This window comes from Ambystoma mexicanum, chromosome 12 (assembly GCF_040938575.1).
Source record: "Ambystoma mexicanum isolate Mex_15411 chromosome 12, UKY_AmexF1_1, whole genome shotgun sequence".
Classification (NCBI taxonomy): domain Eukaryota; kingdom Metazoa; phylum Chordata; class Amphibia; order Caudata; family Ambystomatidae; genus Ambystoma; species Ambystoma mexicanum.
The window spans coordinates 160444792-160466710 of NC_090936.1; the positions used below are offsets into that span (position 1 = coordinate 160444792).

Below are 21919 nucleotides of genomic sequence, written 5' to 3' on the forward strand. Positions count from 1 at the left end.
TGATATATTTCTGAGCTGGTCCTGCTGGACAGAAAATACAAACCTGACAGTTTAATCTCAGAAGTGTGTTTTGGGTTTAAAAAGGCCGAGTTGCTCTGGCTCCCCGTAAATTGATCTGGGTCACTCGAAATGCTTGCTTACACATTTACTCGAAAGACTGGTTTTCCCGGGCTTCCTGAATGGAAAATATGCAACTTTTTAAGCCCACAATTTTGAAAATTAAATGTATTTGTGTGCATCGGGGTACTGTTTCGATATATAAATTAACGCCTATGCAAATTGAAAAGTTTATTTAAAATATTTTACAATTCTTCTTTTTCTTTTTAACCCTGTCTATATAGTAGGATTGCACTATATATGGAAGATGCAAAGCTGATTTGGGCCCACTCGCTTTGCTTTATTAGGTGCACAATCACTGGTTTCTGTTGAATATATAATTTTGCTCACCACCTGTATTGTGAACTGCTTGTATGTGTCTTGATATAACGCTGATGTGTGCAAAATTAAGAACACCTGTATAGTGTATATAGTTTTGTTTGCTTCTGCAGACAGTTTTCTTTATGCTTTGGTGGGCATCTGTATATGTGTTTTAAGAAGATAAAACATCACAGTTCGATTTCTTTATGAAAACACTTGCCTCCATTTCTTAACATTACCAATGTGTGTTTTGCTTGGACCATTGGCGATGGTCTCATCTAAACCCTTGCTTTTTATCCGTAGGGATCCAGATGATTAAACTTTTGCTATGGCCAGCGACCCCCTGGAAGGCTTTCATGAAGTGAACCTAGCCTCTCCCACTACACCCGACCTTCTTGGAGTGTGCGAGTCGGGGACCAAAGAACAAACTACCTCACCTAATATTATCTACCGACCACACAACTCCATCAACTGCTCTTCAATTCAGCCAAACGCATTGAACGCATCCGAACTCCCCACGCAACCAGTTTATTCCTATCCAAGACAAGTGAATTGCGTCGAGTCCTCTCGTATTGGGTATGTCCGAAGCCTCTCTTATCCATTAAAGACCAGAGTATTCTAACCGCTTGCATTTCATTCAATAAATGAGGAATATCTATTTTGTTTATTGTATGTGCCTATTTTCGATATGCATTTCATGCATCCAAGTCATAGTAGCCTTAAACATTTGCATCTCTCTTCCAGTATAGTTGGCGGGCAATGCAAAAAATATGCAAAATAAAAGTCACTGTGCTTAATCTGTGGGGCAGAATAGGAGTGTATTGTGATTAACCTCCTTAGAGAACATACAGTAGCTCATTGATATAGTTGTTTCTTTGTCCCATTTGTTCTAGTGTCTGTATCTTCTTATTGCTACTTTATGTAAAAGCACTACCACCCTTCTCTGATGGTAGAGGGAAGATACTGAGGTGGCTGAAACATTCTTTTGTGGTTGGGAAAATGTGAAGAGTGATCAATTTTTACTTTCAGTTTATAATTTGTCTTGTCAAGTTGCGCTCATGAAATGGATCTACACCAAATGAAAAGGTTAGGAAAGGCAGGTTGCCAGTGTCTTTTCTCATAGTTGCACACCGCACAATAATGGGCCAAGAGCTACAAGGCCCTGTGTGAAAACCATGAACCTTTCAATATTTTTCAGTGGCTGTTTACTGATGATGTGCCCCATTGAAGTCCATACGCTGTGCGGTTTGCTTTTTATTTTTAGATCGTGCAGAAATGTGCTTGAATCCTCTGCACTGGCCTCCCACATCATAACCAAAACTCGGGACATCCTGTCTTCACTCTCCTCTACACCCCTACCTCACCCGCTCAGGCCTCCCTTGGCCCCCCTCTCCCCTTCCATCCTACTCTCCTCTTTGTCACCCATAGCACCGGATGAGGTCTCTAGACAAGTCCTCTCTATGAAAGTCTCCTCCTCTCCTGCTCCTCAAGAAGTATCAAGGACTACATTTCCTCCGTTGCTCCAGCTTTGGCTGATTTCTGCAATCACTCCTTTGCCACTGGTTCCTTCCTGCTACTCCTCAAGCACTCCCTTGTGCACCCTCTCCTCAAAAAGCCTTCTGCACACCCCTCCTCCACGGCTAACTACCAAGCTACCTCCTTTACCCCCTTCCTGGGCAGACTCATCGCCCCACTGATCCACCACACTGAATCTGTTGTAACCACGACCACCAGTCTGGCTTCAGAGCAGCCAGAGGCACAGAACCTGCACTCCTGAACACCCGTAAAGACTTGCTCTCAAATCTCGAGTCCAACTCTCCTTCCATTCTCGTCCTTCTTGATCTTTCCTCTGCCGTTGATATGGTCAATCATGCCACCCTTATAAAATTGCTCTAAAATGGCTCTTTCATACCCTTGGCATCACAGGCCTGGCACTGGACTGGTTAACCTCCTTCCTCACTGACCGACCTTCCCAGGTTCAACTGGGCCCTTTCTCTTCTCCATCACACTCTCCACCTGTGGCGTCCCTCAGGACTCTATCCTCTCGCTGTGACTCTTGCAGCTCTTCTTCAAGCTTCCCTCTACTGCCTCCTCTTCTTGCTCTCTCATTCTTGAATGTCTGACTGCTATTCAGGCATGGTGCACTGCTAACGATCTCTGCCTAATGCCAGTAAGAAAGACTGAGATCCTTCTCGTTGGGACCCCAGCTTAATCATTCCCTCCTACCATCTGGCCGCACTCCATGGGTCCCCTCCCCTCACCCTCTTGTGAGGCAAAAAACTTGGTGTCATCTTCGACTCCTATCTTTCTCTCCTTACATCGCAGACCTCACCAAGAAGGTCCACTTTCAGCAGCACTTCCACAGAGGCATTCTCCCTTTCCTCACCTTCCCCCAGAAACACATTGTCTCCAGAGCTCTGGTCTACTCCAGGCTGGATTACTGCAACAGCCTCTTCCTCATTCTGCCTTTATCCTCGCTTTGCCCCCTCCAATTACTCCTGAATAGGACCTCAAGACTTATCCTTGGTCTCAAGCCCAGGTACTGCATCTCTCCAGCCCTAAATTCTCTCCACTGGCTCCCGGTCGCTGCGAGCAAGTTCAAGACCCCCTTCATCACCTTCAAATAACAACACAAGCCCTTCCAGACGCTCCTCATGTTATCCATCAGCAAATCATGTCCACAACTCTGTCTAGAGACCGAAGTCAACACAGCTCTTGGAGTAAGAGGCTTATGGAAACTGGTTTCAGCCTCTACCCAGACATCCTGCAAGTCCTCCACAAATGGAACCAAAAATTCTGAAAAGAAAGCCAGGTGGTATGCCCTGAAATTTGGCACCCCAAGACCACCCCTATGCAATGGCAATTGACGCTTTGAGGGAGCCCGGTGCCTCGGTGTGGCTAAATCCTGCTATCAAAATAGATGGCAAGGTGGTCTTTTGGGCAGATTGGTTTCTGGGTGGGGTGAGGTGGGTTGCTGATCTGTTTACAAATGGTCGTTGGATTGAATGCAAGGGAATTTCAGCAACAATATGGTATTGAAAACTTTACACCCTTTGATTTTGTGAAGCTTAAACGTGCAATTGTAGTTGTGGATTTGGAGAGGAAAATTGCATTGGATCTGTTTGCAAGGAATTTGGTGGGTTTGGGTGGGGGACTGGCCAGTCGCCTCTATAAAGCATTTGTGTCGTGTTATCAGGGGAATGATTCTTTAAGAGAGGAATGGGGCAGGAGAATCGGATTGGATATCACAGAGGGTTTATGGCAAAACATGTGTGTGAATGTGAAGTTGTGCTCGCTGAGACTCACGGAAAGATCGAGACAGATTAAAATTCTTAATCAAATTTATTGGACGCCTGAGAGAATGTGTAACAGAGGGTTATTGGAGAGTGAAGATTGTTGGAGATGTTCATGTGAGATTGGTACAATGGAACATCTGCTATGGGATTGTAGGCTGGTGAGACTGTTTTGTGGTGAGATTGGACGTGTGTGTGGTGAAGTGATTGTTGGTCTCCCGGTCTTGGATTTTAGTGTGATCATATTGGGGAGTGATGAGTCTTTGGATGATCTCACTCAAAGTGAGAAGAAGTGGTTGTTCAGAGGGGCGATGACTGGTAAAAGAATTATATTGAGGAACTGGAAGAATGCTTTGACATTGAATGTGGAGACATGGTTGTCTGAGATGCATGAATTGGCAAATATGGAGAGAGTGATGTATAGGAGACTTGGTAAATTGGCTTTGTTTGAGAAACTATGGGGTAGATTTTTACAGTTGTTTTAAATTGACATTATAGTTGTTTGTTGGGGGGTAATTGAGAAATGTATTTGAGATGTTGGGGATTTAGGGTATTGTATAAATCGCTGTGTACATAGTACTGTGTAAAATGTTGTGCTTTTCTTGTGTTTTTTTTTTTCATGTGTTATTTGATATACGCTGATTGTATTGGGATTTGTTATGGATGTTGTGTAAATAAAAAAAAAAGACCCTCTTCATCCACAAGGCCTTCTGAGGCCTAGTACCCTGCTACAGCCAACTCTCCATCCCTAAATACCTCTCTGCTGGAGCCCTTCGGTCTTCTAGCTCCTACTTGCTGCAGACCAGTTGCTTTGCCAATCAGAGAGTGGGGGGGGGGGGTGTACATCTATCTTCTGCAGGAGCCTCCTTCAGGAATGGCCTTTCTGCCCCTCTCAGGATGGAGCCGGGTCTCCTTAAGCTCCGGAAGCACCTCAAGACCATCACTCCCTGGCACTTGGTCCACCTGGCCTCCCCTTAGCGCTTGCCTAGCCCTTGGAGCCCCCCCTCCAACAGCACCTGCACGCTCTCCACTCTGCCCTGCACTTCCCTTCCCACCCTAGCATTGTTGCGTTCCGCTGCGACCAGCACTTCCCCTCCCCACTCGCCTGCACTTGTTACTGCACCTGCATGATCCGAATGAGCCAAAGGCCTAGTAGGACCGTTATTGTTATTTTGCTTGCGTGTCTCCCCACCCCCCCCCCCCCCCCCCCACCCCCTGAAGTTCTCTTGACACACTTGTACTCTCGGTGTGGCAGTCTGTGAGGTTGTGGAGAACTGGGGTAAATCCCTAAAGAAATGGCTTTTAGCTTCCATACACTAGGATGATGAGTGTGATCTGTGTAAGCCTCAGGATGGGCGTCTCCATTCTGCGCTAAGTATTTAATAAAAGGCTTTGTACCTGCTGGGGTAAACTCTTTTAACATGAGTAAGGAAAGGATTGCCTGAATCCTGTTGTCCTACTTACCAAAGCTAAATGATGCAGCTGGTGCAAAAATGCAGTGGCCCAACACATCTCTGGAGTAAAAACCTACCTCCCCTTGTTTGAGATTCAAACGGGCTCCATGTCAAAAGCTGCGTTTCTTTCAAACTGTTATTTATTGATCATTTGTGTGGTGCCTATACAGCCAAAAGTGTTTGTGGGCGATACAAGACTAAAGGGGAAGGGAGCAGAAGAGGAGAATACAACAATAAACTGTCCTACTAGGCCTTGTGACATTCGAAGCATGCAAGTTCAGCAACAGGAAATGCAGGGGACCGGGGGGGTTGTGGAGGGGCTGGGCGAGGGCAAAGTGAGGGGAGGGGTGGGTGGGAAGCAGGAAGGGAGGGGTGCAGGGGCTGGGCAAGTGCTAGGCGAGGACTGGGGGGGCAAGTGCTAGGGGAGGACTGGGGGGCAAGTGCTGGGGGGGGCGGTGGGGTGAGCCAACAAATTACTCATGTGCTTTTGGAAGACTTTTTTAAAATTATTATTGGGTCGGGTAGTGCGAGGTGGAGGGGGGGTGCAGACTCGGTAGTCTGATAAAGGAAGGGTGCCCAAAGGAAGTGCAGGGTGCTGAGGCAGACTGGTCGGGGGGGGGGGCTTGCCCCTGTGTGACTCAGAAGGGGCAAGGTGAATCAGCGAGGGGAGGCATTTAGCAACAAAGGGGGTGAGGGAAAGGGGAAGAGGAGGAGGAGTAGGATGGGCAGGTCTTGAGAACCTTCCGGAAACTTAAGGAGATCCGGATGAAGCCTAAGAGGGGCAGGGAGGCCGTTCCAGAGGGAGACTCCTGCGGAAGAAAGAGATATACCCCACACTTTGCTTTGAGAAATATCTGACTTGTAGAGAGTTGGTGAGAAGAAAGAGGTTGGACCTACAGGACAGGGAATATCCTCTTATTACATTTATTCTTTCATAAATACCAATAAATGTTCCAATTTTAGTTTCTAAAAACTTTTATTCTCATGGTAAATTCATATACAGTACTAAAACATTTTAATAAACTGTAAATTATGAATTCAACTCGGACTGATTCACTCCTACCATTCATGCTGTTTTTTTGCTTTTTGTAACACACTAATAACATGTGTATTTTTTTTGGCCTCATATATAAAAGGCCTCTAACTCTATTTATACAATTCCACAAAAGTCCTCCATCCACTGTTCTGATGGTTCCGTCTGTGCGTTCTTGTCACAACGACATTCGTCTACACGTGTTTCAGTTGTCTTTTCGGGACGTCAATATTCATCGACCCTTAATTCATACAACCTTCTTCAGGACAAGATTACTGGGAGTTTGTTCATTCCCACAAACATCAAGTAGGGTGAGTATCACCACTTAGAATAGAATCCAATTGATTCTCTCTATTTATACAATCTTTTGGCCCTTTTTCTCAAGAGGGGTTTGTCGCAACTCAGATCCTAGATAAGTTCAGCTAGCTCCAGTTTAATTCTGAATCTGGAAATTTCTTCCTTCACAGAAAGCCGCCATCAGTAGCGACCATGTTGTTGATACTTGGAAAAATTCTAACAGTTCGATTCTGGAAGCCCGCGGTGCTCCGTCTCGTTCTCCCTCTTCCGGAGGTTTTGTTGAGAAGTGGGAGGCCAAAGCTACACAGAGGGCCTGGGAGGGAAGTGGAGAAATAGAGACTGCATTAGGTTTGGCAAGTTCCTTACATATTTTGAAAGGTTCTGCCATGTTATTGGTGGCCTCAGAGATGCAGGCTTGGATATGGGCCCGCTTCTTGGACCGGATTAAAAGTCTGTAATGCCTTTGGAGCATTCAGCAGTCCAGTTTGCCAGAGGATGTGCATGAAGCCAGCCACCTCCGTTCCGCAAGCACTTGCTTTTTAGCAAAGTTAAGTTGGAATCATACCAACTTTGCACTTGGAGGCAGGCTTCATGTAGATCCGCATGGCAGGAGCAAGGATGTCAAGGGTGTCTGAGATGGAGAGGTGAAGGTTAGCAAGTACTGAGTCCGAATCAATAGCACGAGGTGGAGGGGGAATAAGTTGGCAGTCGCTTCATCGGTCGGAGGAGTGCTTGACAGCAGAACGAGAATTGAGGGTAGCCAAGTGAAGCTGGTTGCCTCCTTTAAAGGTTTTCCGAGGAGGGGAACAGGGACGAGGTACCACCACTGGAGAGGGTGGGGGGGAATGAGGTGTGGCAGGAAAAGGAAGAAAGTTAATGAGAGATGGTAGACACCTGTCGTGAAGGAGGAAGTTGGGCTGGGAGCCCTGGGCCATGATGGTGCCATTCAAGTAGACATTGATGATGCACCTGGATGATGGGAAGTGTGGCAAGAGCACTCCCATCTGGTTCCACCATTAATGGGTGAAGAAGAGAAAGGTGAGAGGACCAAAACCATATGGGGAGTCCATAGGTCTGGAGAGGGAACGACAAAGAGAATTTCAGTAATAGTCTGCCTGCCTGGAGAAAGCATTGACATGTGTCGACAATGGGCAGACCTGGATTGGAAACCAGGATTCCCTGCCTACGCATGCATGTGTTGCATTGCTCTCACTAACCATGAAGACCAGATTCATCTGCACTGCTCAACTAAAGACCGACTCTGCTGATCTGATCATGTCCCTAAAGGAGACAGAAGGATATCAGTGGTGGCTGCACATTGTGGAGCAGCAGGCCATCTGCATTCATCAAGCCACTTCTTTCCTCCGGTTTCGGAAACTCCTAAACACCTGGCTTTCCAGTCAAGCTTGTTGAACTATACTCTTTACTCCTTTTTCTGCTAAGCTCCCTTCTGCCTTTTTATATGCTTTTTTTGTCTCGTAATAGTTAATTTAGCAGTGTGCACTTTGCAATCACTAAACGTTTATCTGAGGTCATTGAGCTACATGCAGCGTTGTCATGCCTTTTGGGTGCACTTAATAACTTGCCTTCCTGCCTTATTTATTCTTTTCTTGCCCTCTTTCATGTATGTCTATAAAGCTGTAGAGAGTAATAGGGTAATGCTGAGGCAGACTGTGCCTGCGATACAAACTCATAATCGCAAAGCATGGGACAAAAGTCTCATCGACTGAAAAAATTGTGCTTGGTGCCATAGTAGGTGAGGCCCCATAACATGTTTACACCACCGAATGGGGCACGCGCATCATGCTTTAGAATTCATGAAAGCATAAACCAATTCATTGGTCGTTTGAATCGTGAATGCATGTTTTTTTCTTCATTCCTGTTTCCGTTCTTGTGTCTGCCATAGGTAGGGATGTGAACTCTGCATAAGAAATTGGAACGGAAATTAAGAATCCAGTGTTTTGCTTCAATTAACTTTATCCTTGTTAGAGTAACCTTTACCAGTGCAGTAAAAGATATAAGACCAATGTCATTTCCCCTCAACATCTGCAGTAGTGACTGCCTGAAAGAGGCAAACTGCAGGATTAGGTTAAATATGGTGCTTCTTCGGAACATAGAATTTTCTTTCAGGACAAGCAGGCACTGGAGCCCGGCTCCGTCCACTTCGGAGACGTGGGCAATCATGGTACCATTTCAATCTTTGATCCCACCCTCCATTTCAATCTTTGATCCCACCCTCGAAGACTTTCATGTGGCTTATCTGTGTTGGGGAGAAATATCTCGCAAAGACGGATCACGGGTTACAGGCAACACATCATCCCTGGAGGAACTTGTTTGGGTGTTAATTGCTGCACACCAGAATGTACGCCAGGGGATGGGATATGGGGCACAGTTGTAACAGCAGGGTTAGGAAAGGGTGCTGCCACTAACTAGCCCTACTTAAAACTCACCCTTCTTCATACACCTCTCAAAGTCTGAACTAAGCACAACCATACATCTACAGCACAACAAACAGCACACACTTCACTAGATCACAACAATGAAACAAACCAAACATAGCCTTGTCCAGCCGCGCACGGCTGCTACCAACCGAAAAGCACACCTATGCTGAGTGAACTGTCAACCAAACTGAAGCTGCCAACAGAAACACTTGTGTGCAGCCGCGTTATAAATACCAAATCGTATATCAGAACAGCACATCCCAGCTATCTTGCTCTTTTCTCCCGCACAGTCCTACCAATTTATTCCCTTCATCCGTTGCTTTACAGATCTGCCAGAGCGCCAAGAAACCATGCAGGTGGCAACAGTGTGTGGTAAGAGCCTTTGACATAACATTTCATAGAGGCTCTGAAGACTTTCCCAACTAATTTCCCCAGGAGATAATGAGTCTGGCACAGGCCATCTTTTTTCTCCTACTGGTTATGAACCCATCTCTTTCTTGATGTACAAAATAAGGTGTTTAGATATTTGAACCAAAGGGTCCTTCCCTTGACCCCATTTGTGACTATTCATGGATTTTCCTTGAACCCTGACCACATGCTTGCAAACCTTCTGTTCGAACACGTTGATGCTACCTATGGGGATTTTCGTATGATGTGCAAAGGGGACTTGTGGACATCGTTTTTAACGGTGTTAGCCTTTGGCTTTTATCCTCTTCCAGGAAAGCAATATGGTGTGGACAAAAAAAGGAACCTTAATGCACTATTCTGAAATTGTGAAAAGAATATGCACTGTTAAATCATATGTTTTAGATATACACATGGGGCGATCCTATATGGGCGAAACCGCTAATCAAATGAAAGTTAAACAGATGAGAGAGGCGAAATTTACATCAAACCACAGGTACCACAATGCACCATTCTGAAATTGTGAAAAGAATGCTAATAAAATATAGTGAGAAAATAATGGTCAATGAAGAAAACTAAAGTTACCATAATGCACCATTCCCAACAGGAAACTCTCTTAGGTATACATAATATAAAGAGATTGCGGGGGGGGGGGGAAGGAAGAAGAAAAAAATACTAATAAACATAGTGAAAAATTAGTTACTCCTTTAACTTTAATTTTTGTAAATTTGGACATAATAATAAGTAACAGATCAGCCGCGCAAGATAAATACGGAAGTTTAAATTCAAATCAATGTTACACTAAACACAAATGCAACAGATCATTTTAAACATCAAAAAGGAAAAAAGGACTTACGTACTAAAACTCAGCCCAAAGTATGGCCGCCGAATTTTGTAAATGAACAAAAGGAAAGAGGGACTAGCAATCTGTAACTCTTTATGAACAAGGATTTGCCAGAACCAAAACAGGACCCCCGATGCTTGAGGCATGAGCAAGAGAATTTTGTAGGTAAGTGCTTTTAAGGGGTGGAAAGACCACCGCTACAAGCATGCTCAATGTAGAATTCAGCACGCTTGATGCCGAGTGGCATAAACAAAATATATTTTGGTTGGGATTTCAAACTCACGCGAAAGGGTGTTTTGGTAAACACAAATGGGGAGCAAATCGGTTACCAGTCATTGTAACTGAAAAAGTAATTCCTAGTGACCGCTAGAGTAACAGAATGCATGAGACCAAGGATATGTAATGCGATTGGAGGATTGCAAATATGAATAGCACTTTTTACATAAATGCAATGAGAAAGATGTTACTAGTCATGCTTACTAGAGTTTTAAATGTGTCTAAATATATGCCAGGGAATCATGCATAAAGAATCAATCCGATAGAAGGTTAAAAGGCTAATGTTAGCATAACAGAACAACCAAATTTGTTCTAGGTGGGATTTAACCCTGGAACTACCGTGATACACTTCAACTAAAAACTAATTCCCGGAAATAAGGAAAGGGAGATTCGCATTACATTCAATAAGGGTAAGAAAACAAATTCACATGCTTTTCTGACAGCCAAAAATTGTTAGGTCCATGCCATCCCATACTTACTTCTTTTTCGGATTGCACAAATTTAATTTTAAAAAACTAACATAGTCACTGTAATGGATTTATTTTTAACCATTTGAGGTAACTAAGAGGTGCTGCACTTTTAGGTGTTCATGCAATTTGAGAATGCTAAAAGGATATACTACACAGCCTAAGTCACTATTCTAACTACTAAATGTGTTACAAAATATGCTAAAATGCTATTTCATATGTTATATTTTGTGTTTTGTTTTATTACATGTTACGCTTGCATTCAGCCCGGATTTGAAAAAGGCGCCAATGAAACGCCGAAACACGTGTCATCCATATGGGCAGAACATATATCAAATAAATTAAGAAAATATACTTGAAGAAACTTGACTACGTACTTTTATTCATTTACATCAGAAATTTGGCGCAAAGAGGTGTAGGCACAAACAAACTACTGCTCACATCTATCATTAGTGCCACCGAGAGTCGCCAAAACGGATTTTAATGCGTTACACTTCCTTTCACATATGTCCTCAGTTGGAGGCAAGTCGCCAATGTTTCCAGGAATTTGGATCAAAATACCTCATGCCAGTGGGTCATTCATATTATCAAACAGGTGTATTTTTGTTCCACAGATCTCTCTTACAGATCTCTCTTACACTACTTTATTCCTCCTGCCACCTCTCCCATCCTACCATTTGCCATCATTTTCATTCATGAATACTTTAACCAGTAGCGACAGTGATCTGAACAAAGGCATAACATAGTGTGTGCCTTGCAGAGCTCAATGAACGGAATTTGCTTGAAGGGCACCCTTATTTAAATATTACAGTCTGGAAACAGTTGACTTCAAATGCAATTTGCTAGAAAGCTCTAGAATCTACAGCCTCAGTGTCACTTCTGCACTTGTGCCTTTCCACCCCTTCCACTCCAATGCTTTACTCCCAACCGCCTCCTTTTAGATGTTGCATGCCTTACATTTGCATCATCTTTTCATTTTTTTCCCCTCCTTCATTCTTCCTCTGCTCTTCTGTGTATCTCTTTCTTGCCAGCCCTTTATTCTCCCCCTTCCCTTCTCTCTGGGTCCTCTGCCTTACCTCCGCTCCTACTTGCTCCCTGCCACAATTTTCACTTGCCATGCATAATCACCACCAGCTTCTTTCCACAAATTCCCTTCCTCTGTGTGGAATGAGGGACCCACTAACGCTGAACCGTGCTCATCTGCATAGTGGAGTAAGCTAATGCAGGGGTTCATCCATTGTATTCATATTGGCTTTAGTTGCTTCTCCTGATTGGTATGCATGTTCCACAGGCCGATCCTTCAAGAAGGCCATCCGCTAGATCAGTGTCCGGAGCTGAGGGACCCTATAGTCTTTCCCTCCCACATGGATCTTGCTGCCCTTGCTTGCCCTCTCACAATGCCAGTCAATGCTGTACCTGCTGTCTCTGGGATCAGATTGCTGAAGTATTAAGTTGAAGGCATGCTTTCATTCAAGGACTGCAAGTTTGGTAACAAGTAGGGTTTTCAGGGATAAGAGGATGACTAAGTTGAGTCACATGTAGGGGTTTAGTAGGGTGGGATAACCGGTCAGAGTTTGGGAGACTAGATACGTTTCCTATTAAAGGATCAGCACAACTCTGTGAAAAGAGGACAAACCTCTTTCACTAGAGAGGTCCGGTTTCAAGGATTACCTTGGTGCGGTTGTAGCAAAGTAATTTTTCCCACCTCACGTTAGTTACATCACTTTAAATTCCACAAGATGGTTCTCTTCTGACATGGACAGGTGTCCCTAACCTAGTCACCCATACACATAGTGACCAGCCTGGACAATTTTCACGTTTCTGCTTTTGAATTTTTATTTCACAATCCATAGAAATCGATTAAGTGCTCTCTTCTAAATGGACAATGATGAGGAGAACATGTATTTTTTTTTCTTCTTTTTTTGCATTAAGCGCCATGAGTTGGTGAAAAAGGTCTGCCAGGAGGTATCCAAGCGCATTTGAAGAGTGACCGAGGGAAAACCCTTTGCCCTTATTGAAGAGGTGCGCTGTTCCATTTTTGTGCTTTCCTTCACAAGGAATTTACTTCATTGCTTCAGAAAACTAAAGCAAGAGCGTGAATGGATTGTGCTTCAACAACTTCTGCTCTGCTGGTTGCCAGTTATTCTCCTCTGATCCTCATTCTGTGCTGGCTTAAGGCTGTTACAACTTCCCAGATTAGGAATCTATAGGAAGTAGATTCCATTAAAAGAACAGGCCTCGCCTTACTTTTTCCGTCTTCCTGGAGGAGATTTGGGTGGGTTTTATTTGTATTTGGTAACGTTTTTTAAAATATTTATAATGGCCCTGTCTCTTCCTATAAGGTGGAACTGGCCCTTTCGTCATGAGGCACAGTGCACACTTAATTTCTGGTAACACTCCCCTCGCAGCTTAGTCCGAGGCTTGCTCTCTCAACTTGGAGCACAGTAAGCATGAATGTTGTTTCAGAACAGTCTGGTGCCTAGAAATACTTGGATGAGAGACCAATTGTTACGGTTAGTAGTGAGCAGAAGCAAACTGTAACAGAAGGTAAGCCACTTAGTTTCAAAGTGAGTTGTCTCTTTCCACAATTTATTGGGTTCTGTGGTGGATCCAGCAAAGCGCATGACACAGAAGTAAGTTTCAGAGGATTTATAAGGATGTGGTTGGGATAAGAGCCAAGAGCGTATAAGCAGGGTGCAGAATTTAAAGTTCCAAGTTACTAGCCAGCTTTAAAACATCACCTGTCGCCTCCACTCTATAGATGGTACCCAATTTTTTTACTCGTCAAGAGTCCATTATCACTAGCTAATGGCTAGTGGTGGGTGCACATTTTGCACCCTGGTCTAAGTTTTTATTTACAACTAAAAGGATGGGTTGAACTAGAAGGTGTCGGGCTTCCCGTTGCAATAGGTATACTAGTCTCCATCAAGTTCTCAAATCTAATGCACTCACAGATATATTGCCTGGCATGGTTTTTGTCTCCAATCAACAGTTAGGAAGGGGTTTGGAAACAACCATAGAGGGTTTAGGGGTTTATCTAAAAACCAAACCGGGATTCCCTCTTGGGATTGGTTTAACTCGGCAATGGCAGGGGAGTTTCAAATAACATTGATCAGCTTTTCTCGATCATGGGGATACTTGTGTTCCTCCAGGCTATGTAAATACAGCTATTTCCAGCATATCGTGCCCAGCCATTTAGCTCAGTTTACGGTCAGAGGGATATAGCTCCTCATTAGTAACTCACACCAGAAGGATAGTGTCTGGTTTTCCTCTTCTTGATATGTGGGTTATTGCCCGTCTGTTCATTTTAAAGAATGTGGGGCATTGTGCCCTTCTCACCTATGGGGCATGTTGGGGCCTTCATGAAATGGGGTTATAGGTGCACACCAATTTTCAGGATTTTTTTTTTTAGCACAAGTCATTTATTACCAATCCAGCACTGCTCCGTCCCCTGCACACTGTATAAAATCCGCCCATCAGACGGTCAGTAATTAGTTTTAAATGGTAGTGGTCAACTGTTCCTTTTATATCAATTTTCGTTTATAAGTTCATGAATTTATAAACGAAAATTCATACTGCTTCCTTTCTCCAACCTGCTGCTCCAGGAGAACTGGCCTTTATGTAGGGCCTGGGTCAGGTGCAGAGTCTGATTGGTTGGGATGGACTGGTGCTTTTCTGCAGCAGGTTTATTTGGATTGAGTATTTTATCCCCTAGATTGGAGAAGGAAGACTTTAAAGGGCTCGTGGTGATTTGGAAATTCCTCTGAATGCTTCCAGTATTTTGTTTGGTAAGCAGCACGTTGTTCTACCTCTCTGTCGTGGTGCTTTTTCCAAGGTAAGCTGGGTTAATAGTGGGTGATTTTGGGGTTTCTGTTGACTTTTTGTAATTTTCCCTGCTTGCTCTTTTTGCATGGACAGGTTGGAGGTTTGTATCCAATCCCTGTTGCTTCCTGATTAGAGGTAGGGGGAAGGTAGGGGGCGGGGTGTTCAGCCTCTAAAATTCTGTCTGTAGCCCTGTTGACTGAGAGGACTGCAGGAGCTGTCTCTCTTCGCATAGGACCGGTTCCTGGGGTAGCTTGCCTCATGTCCGCTGAGAACAGGGCATGTGGTTCATAAGCCACACTCCTACCCTCCGGGGCGAAGCCTCCCTCATTTCTTTCCGCAAGGCCATGAAAACTATTCTCTTTGCATAATGTGTAACCCTCAACCCTACCTTCACATTGCACACCAATGTATCTATGTACTAAACTGCAAATGCTTCTCCAAACTTTACCATCCCTGTAACCAAGTTCCCTGTAAAAGTAACAACGCCTCAATACCCTTGGGCGCTATATAAATGTAATAAATAAATAAGAAGTCCATGGCATTTTCCCCTGGTGGTAGGGAAGGGGTGCTCTTGTGGTCTGATTGGATTTGGGGATATCTTGACTCTTCACTCGAAGCAGCTGGCAAGTTGACCCTATTTAAGTGAATGTCATTTTCCAGATTTTCAATTTTCCACCCTTCCCTAGATCTCTTGTTCTGACTACGAGGAAGGGAAGCCTGCTCTGTGATGGAGTATTTCTATGGAGTGACAAATGCTGAATAGCTTAACGTATTTAATGTTTTTTGTTTAAACTGGCCTCTTCGTCAGGAGTACAAATCTCAAATGCAAAGAAATTGATAACCTGTCAAATTGCTTGGTATACCATGATATAAACACAATTACATGAAAACATGCTACCCATATGAGAGGGGGAGGGGAGTGCGGGTGTTGTTGCGTCCTGTCTCTTGATTGTAGATTTCTCTAAAATTAAGGTGAGAACCAGTGTCTCACAGCAGAGGATCCATGAATCAGATTGGTTTACCAGAGATGCTAGTGACAAGAGTTTAAAAAATTGCTCCTCATGAATTAGCCCAAGTTCTGGGTGCCCAGCTCTTGGTTGGCTGCTATAATATTTCATTTCTTTCAAAGTGTTTGGTTGAAAAGCTAAATCTTAAGTCGTTTCCTAAAAGTCAGATGGTTCAGTGCCAGGTGGAGCTTATAATATATAATTATATATACATATAATTATATAATTGGTTATTTATAACACAGTTAATGCCCAGAGGTTTCTAAGCGTTGACCCGGGGATCAAACCTGTGTTGCTCTACGTCGTCTTGCTTCCAAGGCGAGCATGTTGTCCCTGAGCTATTGGTTAATAGAGTTTATAGCCATGGCCATCTGTTAGGGAGATCTATCATTGTTATGCTTCATCCCCTCCCCTCCCCTCTCCTATTGAGAGCCCCAACCCTTTTTGCTGGACTTCTGGACCCTTCTTTCTGACCTGAATGAGGTCCCCCCCCCCCCTGTGACTGTTGGAACTCGGTTCTTTGTGTTTTATCTTTACCATGGAGTCTGCTTTCCTCCATATCCCTTTAAAGGCATCTGTGTTTAACGTTTGCAGCACACACCACCCTATGCGCAGTGCTGCTGGGGGGAACCCTTTGGGTTCTCCTTTTGAGATTCTTTCACTATCCTTAACATTACTGTTCTTAAGGATAGAAGGATACTTTGTATCCTTCCTAAAACATTATACTAGAAGTGATTAAAACACACCACCTCATGTGAAGTCTTAAGGGTATACCTACTATCCCCCTTTTCTCTGCTCCAGTGACTTTAGTCACATTGACAACCCTACAATTCTACAGTTATGGCTGGCGGCAGTGGACCTGTCCTACCAACCTTTGTGTTATTTATTTTACTGCCGACTGTATTCACAGTCTCGGTTGTGCACAATAGGGTTACCTATTTTCTAACATGCTGGCTCCTTTCATTTTTCGCCATTTTTCAAGTGGTTGTCTTTGGTTAGCCCTTTTCGTGCGTGCGTGTGTGTGCGCGCGCGTGCGTGCGTGCGTGCGCGTGTGTGTGTGTGTGTGTGTGTGTGTTTTTTTTTGCTTGGGGGGAACCTTTGGGTGTCCATGTGGAGGAGGAGATTTTCCCTCCCCTGTCCTTTGTTTGCCAGAGTGCCTGAATGCAACAAGTTAATGTTGAGAGAGTTTGCAGAGGAGTGAGTGGGACAACTGAATAACGGGTGAGGTTCTGTGGTGAAAGGCTTGTTGACCACTGGAACAGAAGATCCGAAGCTGAAGACGACCATAGACGCCTGCAGACCATTCCAGTAACCATGAAGCGACCACTGCAGTGTTGTCTGAGTTTTCTTATTGACCGAGGAGCTCAGAAGAGGATGATTCCTTCCAACTGGCTGGTGCGACCAACCAGCCCTGAGGTGAACTACAAATAGAGTCCTCTTCCGAAGTGCTGTGTCTTTCCAGAACTGCAGACCGCAAATACCAGCAGACCTCTGACTCATTTGCAGTGCAATGTCTTTACAAGGCGGAATCTGTCCAGAACTTTGGTGAGCTCCAGTCAGACCTCAAGACGCACAATCCCACTCATCTAAGTCCCCTCACCAGAGTGCAGCACTGAAGAATCGAAGATCGACCAGATGATAACCGTCCTTTGTTGGAGCTGATAGAGGCACCAAAACCGCAGACTGACCAAGGAGCCAGAAGAAATCTGTACCAAGGGTTCTCTCTCGCAACTGCTGCTGTGATATCCCATTCAGAGTCCTTCCTTTCATCACCAGACTGAGGAATCAGAGACCGGGTCCATCGCTGCTTCACAGGAGAGAATCCAGCTATGTTTGCTTCTTCTATCCTAAGATACTGTGGGGCTAAAGGTAGAACTTGCTTTAAGTCGAAGAGTCGCTCCAGTGTGACAGGATTATGTGAAGAGGTATCTACCTTAACTCTGGCCCAGGCCAGACAGCTTGTGTCCTATTGGGGAGGCCTTCTGCAGGGCCACCCTTCTTTGTGTTGTATTGCTAGACGTTTCTATTTGTGTGACTAAAGTATCCTGAAGAACATTACCCGTTCGTTTGCTACATAAGACTTTGGTTCCACTCTTGCACTGACTTTTTGGTATAGTTAGGGATTGGACTTTAAAAAAGCAGGAGCCTTGAAAACGTGTCACTACAATGTAAAGATTTTCTAAAGTGTGTGTAACCAACTATTTTCCTTCCTACAGACTTTACTTGATGTGGTTTTGTTATACAATTACTGTATATGTTATACATCAATGTGAGTGTGCGTTAATACGGTAGAACTGTCATTAGTGTCATTCTCTGTAACAAATGCAACCGCCAGCCACTACTATTGAACCAATCACCTCTCAAAAGTATTGCTAATAATTCCTATGTGTTGGTTAAGTGAAACAGTATTTATCTACCTTCCTTTGTGTTAAAAAGAATACATGCATATTTTTAATATAACATTTACTGTGTAAGAGTTGTTTGGACTATTGTTTTTACTGGGTTCAGTGTACTTGCCTACAGCTCACATCCTCCACATAAGATAAACCTGGCTGCTCTGCCATTCTACCAAGATCCTCTGGGTAGTACAGACTTCCACTATGAGTTGGGGACCTGTATACCAAAGGATCGTTTTATAGAGGCTTGCCTCAAGTGGGCTTTAGGAAAACTCCCTTAACACCCTCTGAGTGAATGTTAAGTAAGGTAAGTTCTGGCATAGAGTGCACAACTGTGAGACCCTGCTTCTGACTATGACAATGTTCTGTGAATCAAGCATGGGGGTGTCGTTCTTTGTTGTTACATACTTACTTGCTGTGGTTGACTGGTTTGGGCAAGGGCCCATCTCGTCAGGCCCGGGGATTGGGTTAACTCCCTGCTGGCCTAAAGAATCCATAGTGAAAAGGAAATACAAGACAGAAGCTCTGGAGATATACTTCAAAAACGGTGGAGTGTGTTGAATTGCTGCAGCTCTTAAGCTTGATGACAAACCCCATGGTAAACTGTTATTTCCTCATAGTTTATTTAATGGATGAAAACAATCTTCATGTGATATGTGCTTTCAGCTCCTAGCCAATCCTAGAACCAGGATCCCATACAATGGAATTAGTCAACTAACAACCACTGTGGCATGAACTCCTCTGGCATCAGACCTCAAAATGTGCAATTGCCATTAGCAATTAACAAATGCTAATTGAATCTTGGTGAGTAAAAACTGGCGTGCTGCGAATATGTGAAAAATTGAGGGGGCAAGTGACTTTTCTTGCCTGGCTTGTAGCTTGCAACACATATTTTACTTCTAGCCGGAATTAAAGGATTAGAAGTCTCCCTTTGTGTCCAGCAAGTATAGGCACGAATATGTGGCCTCGGCAGATTTGCAAATGTTGTGTTGGTGAAACAAAATTGCAAACTCTGTGGAAAAATGAAATTAGAAATGTAGTCTATGGATACTGAAAAGGGCCAAGATCAAGGGATTTGGAATGGGGGTGGGGAATCTTCATCTCAGGATGTTGTTAAAAAATAAACTACCGTTGCCAATACCAACAATTTGGGTTTTTGTGTAGGCATGGGAATGGCACTTGCCAGGCACTGCTTTATTGGTGTTAAATGACCATTGTTGGTAGTAGGTGCAAAATGGTGAGATTTATCTAGGCATGGCACTGCCATCATATGCCTAATACCTATACAAGAGTCAAACACTGTTGGCTTTGCTAATGCCCGTTATTAACTGGGCTTCAGTGAAGAACACATAATTTGATTTATTTTTCCATTTGTATAGCGCACACAAGCCCTGAGGCATCTGAGTTTTTGGTGAGAACCAATTACATGAAGCCCAGAGGCCAAAGAACAACATCAGCATACATAGTGGTTGCAAGAGAGTACAAAGGTGGTTACATCAGGGTCCAATCGATCACAGCAGATGACAGGGGCAGCCGATTGGATAAACAGCCATGTCTTTAAGACTTTGTGGAAGGCCCAGTAAGATTGCTCCCCTCTTAGTTCAGGTGGGAGAGAGTTCCATTGCTTTGCAGCAATGACTGGGAATCTGGCAACACCAGCTTTGGCACGTTTGAACTCCGGCTGGACCAATCTGTGAGTCCATGGGGTTCTGGTAGGCCTGGATGAGTGACTCTTGTTGATTTTCTGCACCAGGTATGGCGGGGCAGATTTGGAAAGACACTTGTGGGTAATAGAGAGCATGTTGAACGCAATTCCTTTGCAGACAGGTAGCCACTGAGCTGCTCCGAGATGTGTTCTGATCTGGGAATGTTTATAGCGGTGTGTAGGGCATTATTTTGAATAGTCTGGAGTTTCTTTATATTTTGGGTCGATGTCCCAGTAAAGAGGACTTTACAGTGGTCTAGCCTAGGACCCACTAGAGCCTGGCCAATCGTCAGGTAACTGTTGCTGAAGAGGAATGGTCTAGCGGCGTTCAGTAGTTTAGTTGTGTAGGCTGTTGATGAGGTTATGTCATTGACTTGACAGGTTAGGGAGAGAGTGGCGTTGAGGTATACACCAAGTGTTTTGATCAATGGCTCTCCGATTTCAGTTTCTCCATCTATGTTAAGGGCTGAGTACTGAGGGTCGATTATTTTTCAGTACAGCAGCGTAAGTGGAGCTTAGTCTAGCAGTGTTGTCAATGTAGGAGCTGGAGAGGGGAAAGAGAATGTGTGTGTCATCAGCGTAGTTTGTGTAGGCTATACCAAGAGAGTCTAGGAGGTCAAAGAGGGGCTTAGTGAATATATTGTTGAGAGTTGGCGAGACGCAAGATCCTTGGGGTGCACCACAGTAAATAGGAGATGGTGCTGCGCAGGCGGTATCAGCAAATACCTTCATTACTCTACCTTCAAGGAAGGAGGCTATCCACGATGCTGCTTCGTGAGAGAAGTAGGCTAAGGATGTAAGGTGGTGGCATATTATGCTGTGGTCGACTAAATCGAATGCAGTAGACCAGTCTAAGAGGAGCAACAGGGCAGGTTTCCCTTCATCCCTGAACTCATCCATCTGATTTTTCAAGTCTAGGAGTGCTGACTCCGTCCCATGCCCTGGGCGGAAACCAGATTGGCGAGTTCCCAGAATATGGTTTGTTTCTAAAAGGCGTATGTGTATGTAGGCCGCTCTGTCAAGTATTTTTAGAAGGAAGAGGACTGTGGTAATAGGCCGATAGTTGTTGGGCGAGGCCAGGTCGAGTGTTGATTTCTTTAGGAGGGGATGGGGGGGTGAGGGGGAGAGTACCCTGGCTTCCTTGAGGCTGGAGGGAACCACACCAGTAGTGAAGGAGGCGTTGCTGGCAGCCACGATAAACGGCTCTAGAACCTGAGCGCACTATTTGATCACAGGGGCCGGGAAGACGTCCCATTTGCATCTAGATGGCTTAAGGACTCTTAGGATGTTATTGTTTTTTGGGGGGGGGAGATGTTATGGAAGCTGAACAATGTAATTCCTGGGGTGGTAGTGGTAGGCACGTATGTGGCTGGGCATGAGTGAGTAAGTCTAGCTTGTTTAGTGAGTATTTTCTTTTTTAGTGAGTCAATTTTGAGGATCATGGCATTCTGAATACTGTCACACCATGCAGTATCTTTACTTGGGGAGGAGGTTTCAGGGCGTGGGGGTTTCAAAACAATGCTTATAAATCGAGTGACTGAAGGAAGACATTTTTATTACACCAGTGTCGTGTTTACAGCTCCTATTAAGTAATTAACTCTCAGAAAACCACCCGGCCTCTTTTACTCACTAAAAAGTTGGCAAATTCGCCCAAAAAATAAAAATAGAGAGTAAAAATACTCCCAACAAACAGGAAAAAGGCATGTAGAATATTGTGCCCCTGCTTTCACCCTCACTGCTCCATGGATATGTTTGGACCAGTAGTGCACGTAGGACCACCGGAAGAAACTACTATTCTGACTGCCTGATTGGAAGAAGTAAATGATCTTTTAATGTGCTTGAATAACTATGTGCGAATAAATATTAATAATAATAATAATAATTAGGCTTTTATATAGCGCTACAAACCCACAGGTATCTGAGCGCTGCTTATTATTACCCACGGTGTGTGGTGCTCATTTATCGACCTCGGAAGGATGAAAGGCTGAGTTTGGCCCCGCCGGGATTCGAACCTGCGTTAACAGGCTCTGCACGGGTGTCAAAGCGGGCGCTCTACTCG

At 44.3% G+C, this 21919-nt stretch overlaps 1 protein-coding gene across 2 annotated transcripts in view; it reads left to right on the forward strand.

Annotated features, from left to right (window-relative positions):
- The window catches only part of RAB3IP (RAB3A interacting protein), a 328509-nt gene that overhangs the window by 71954 nt on the left and 234636 nt on the right, over nt 1-21919 (forward strand). For both annotated transcript variants that reach the window (XM_069628233.1, XM_069628234.1), the window contains exon 2: nt 721-993. In XM_069628233.1, coding sequence (XP_069484334.1) covers nt 746-993 — 248 coding nt within the window. In that variant the 5' untranslated portion in view covers nt 721-745. The remainder of the gene's footprint in view (nt 1-720; nt 994-21919) is intronic.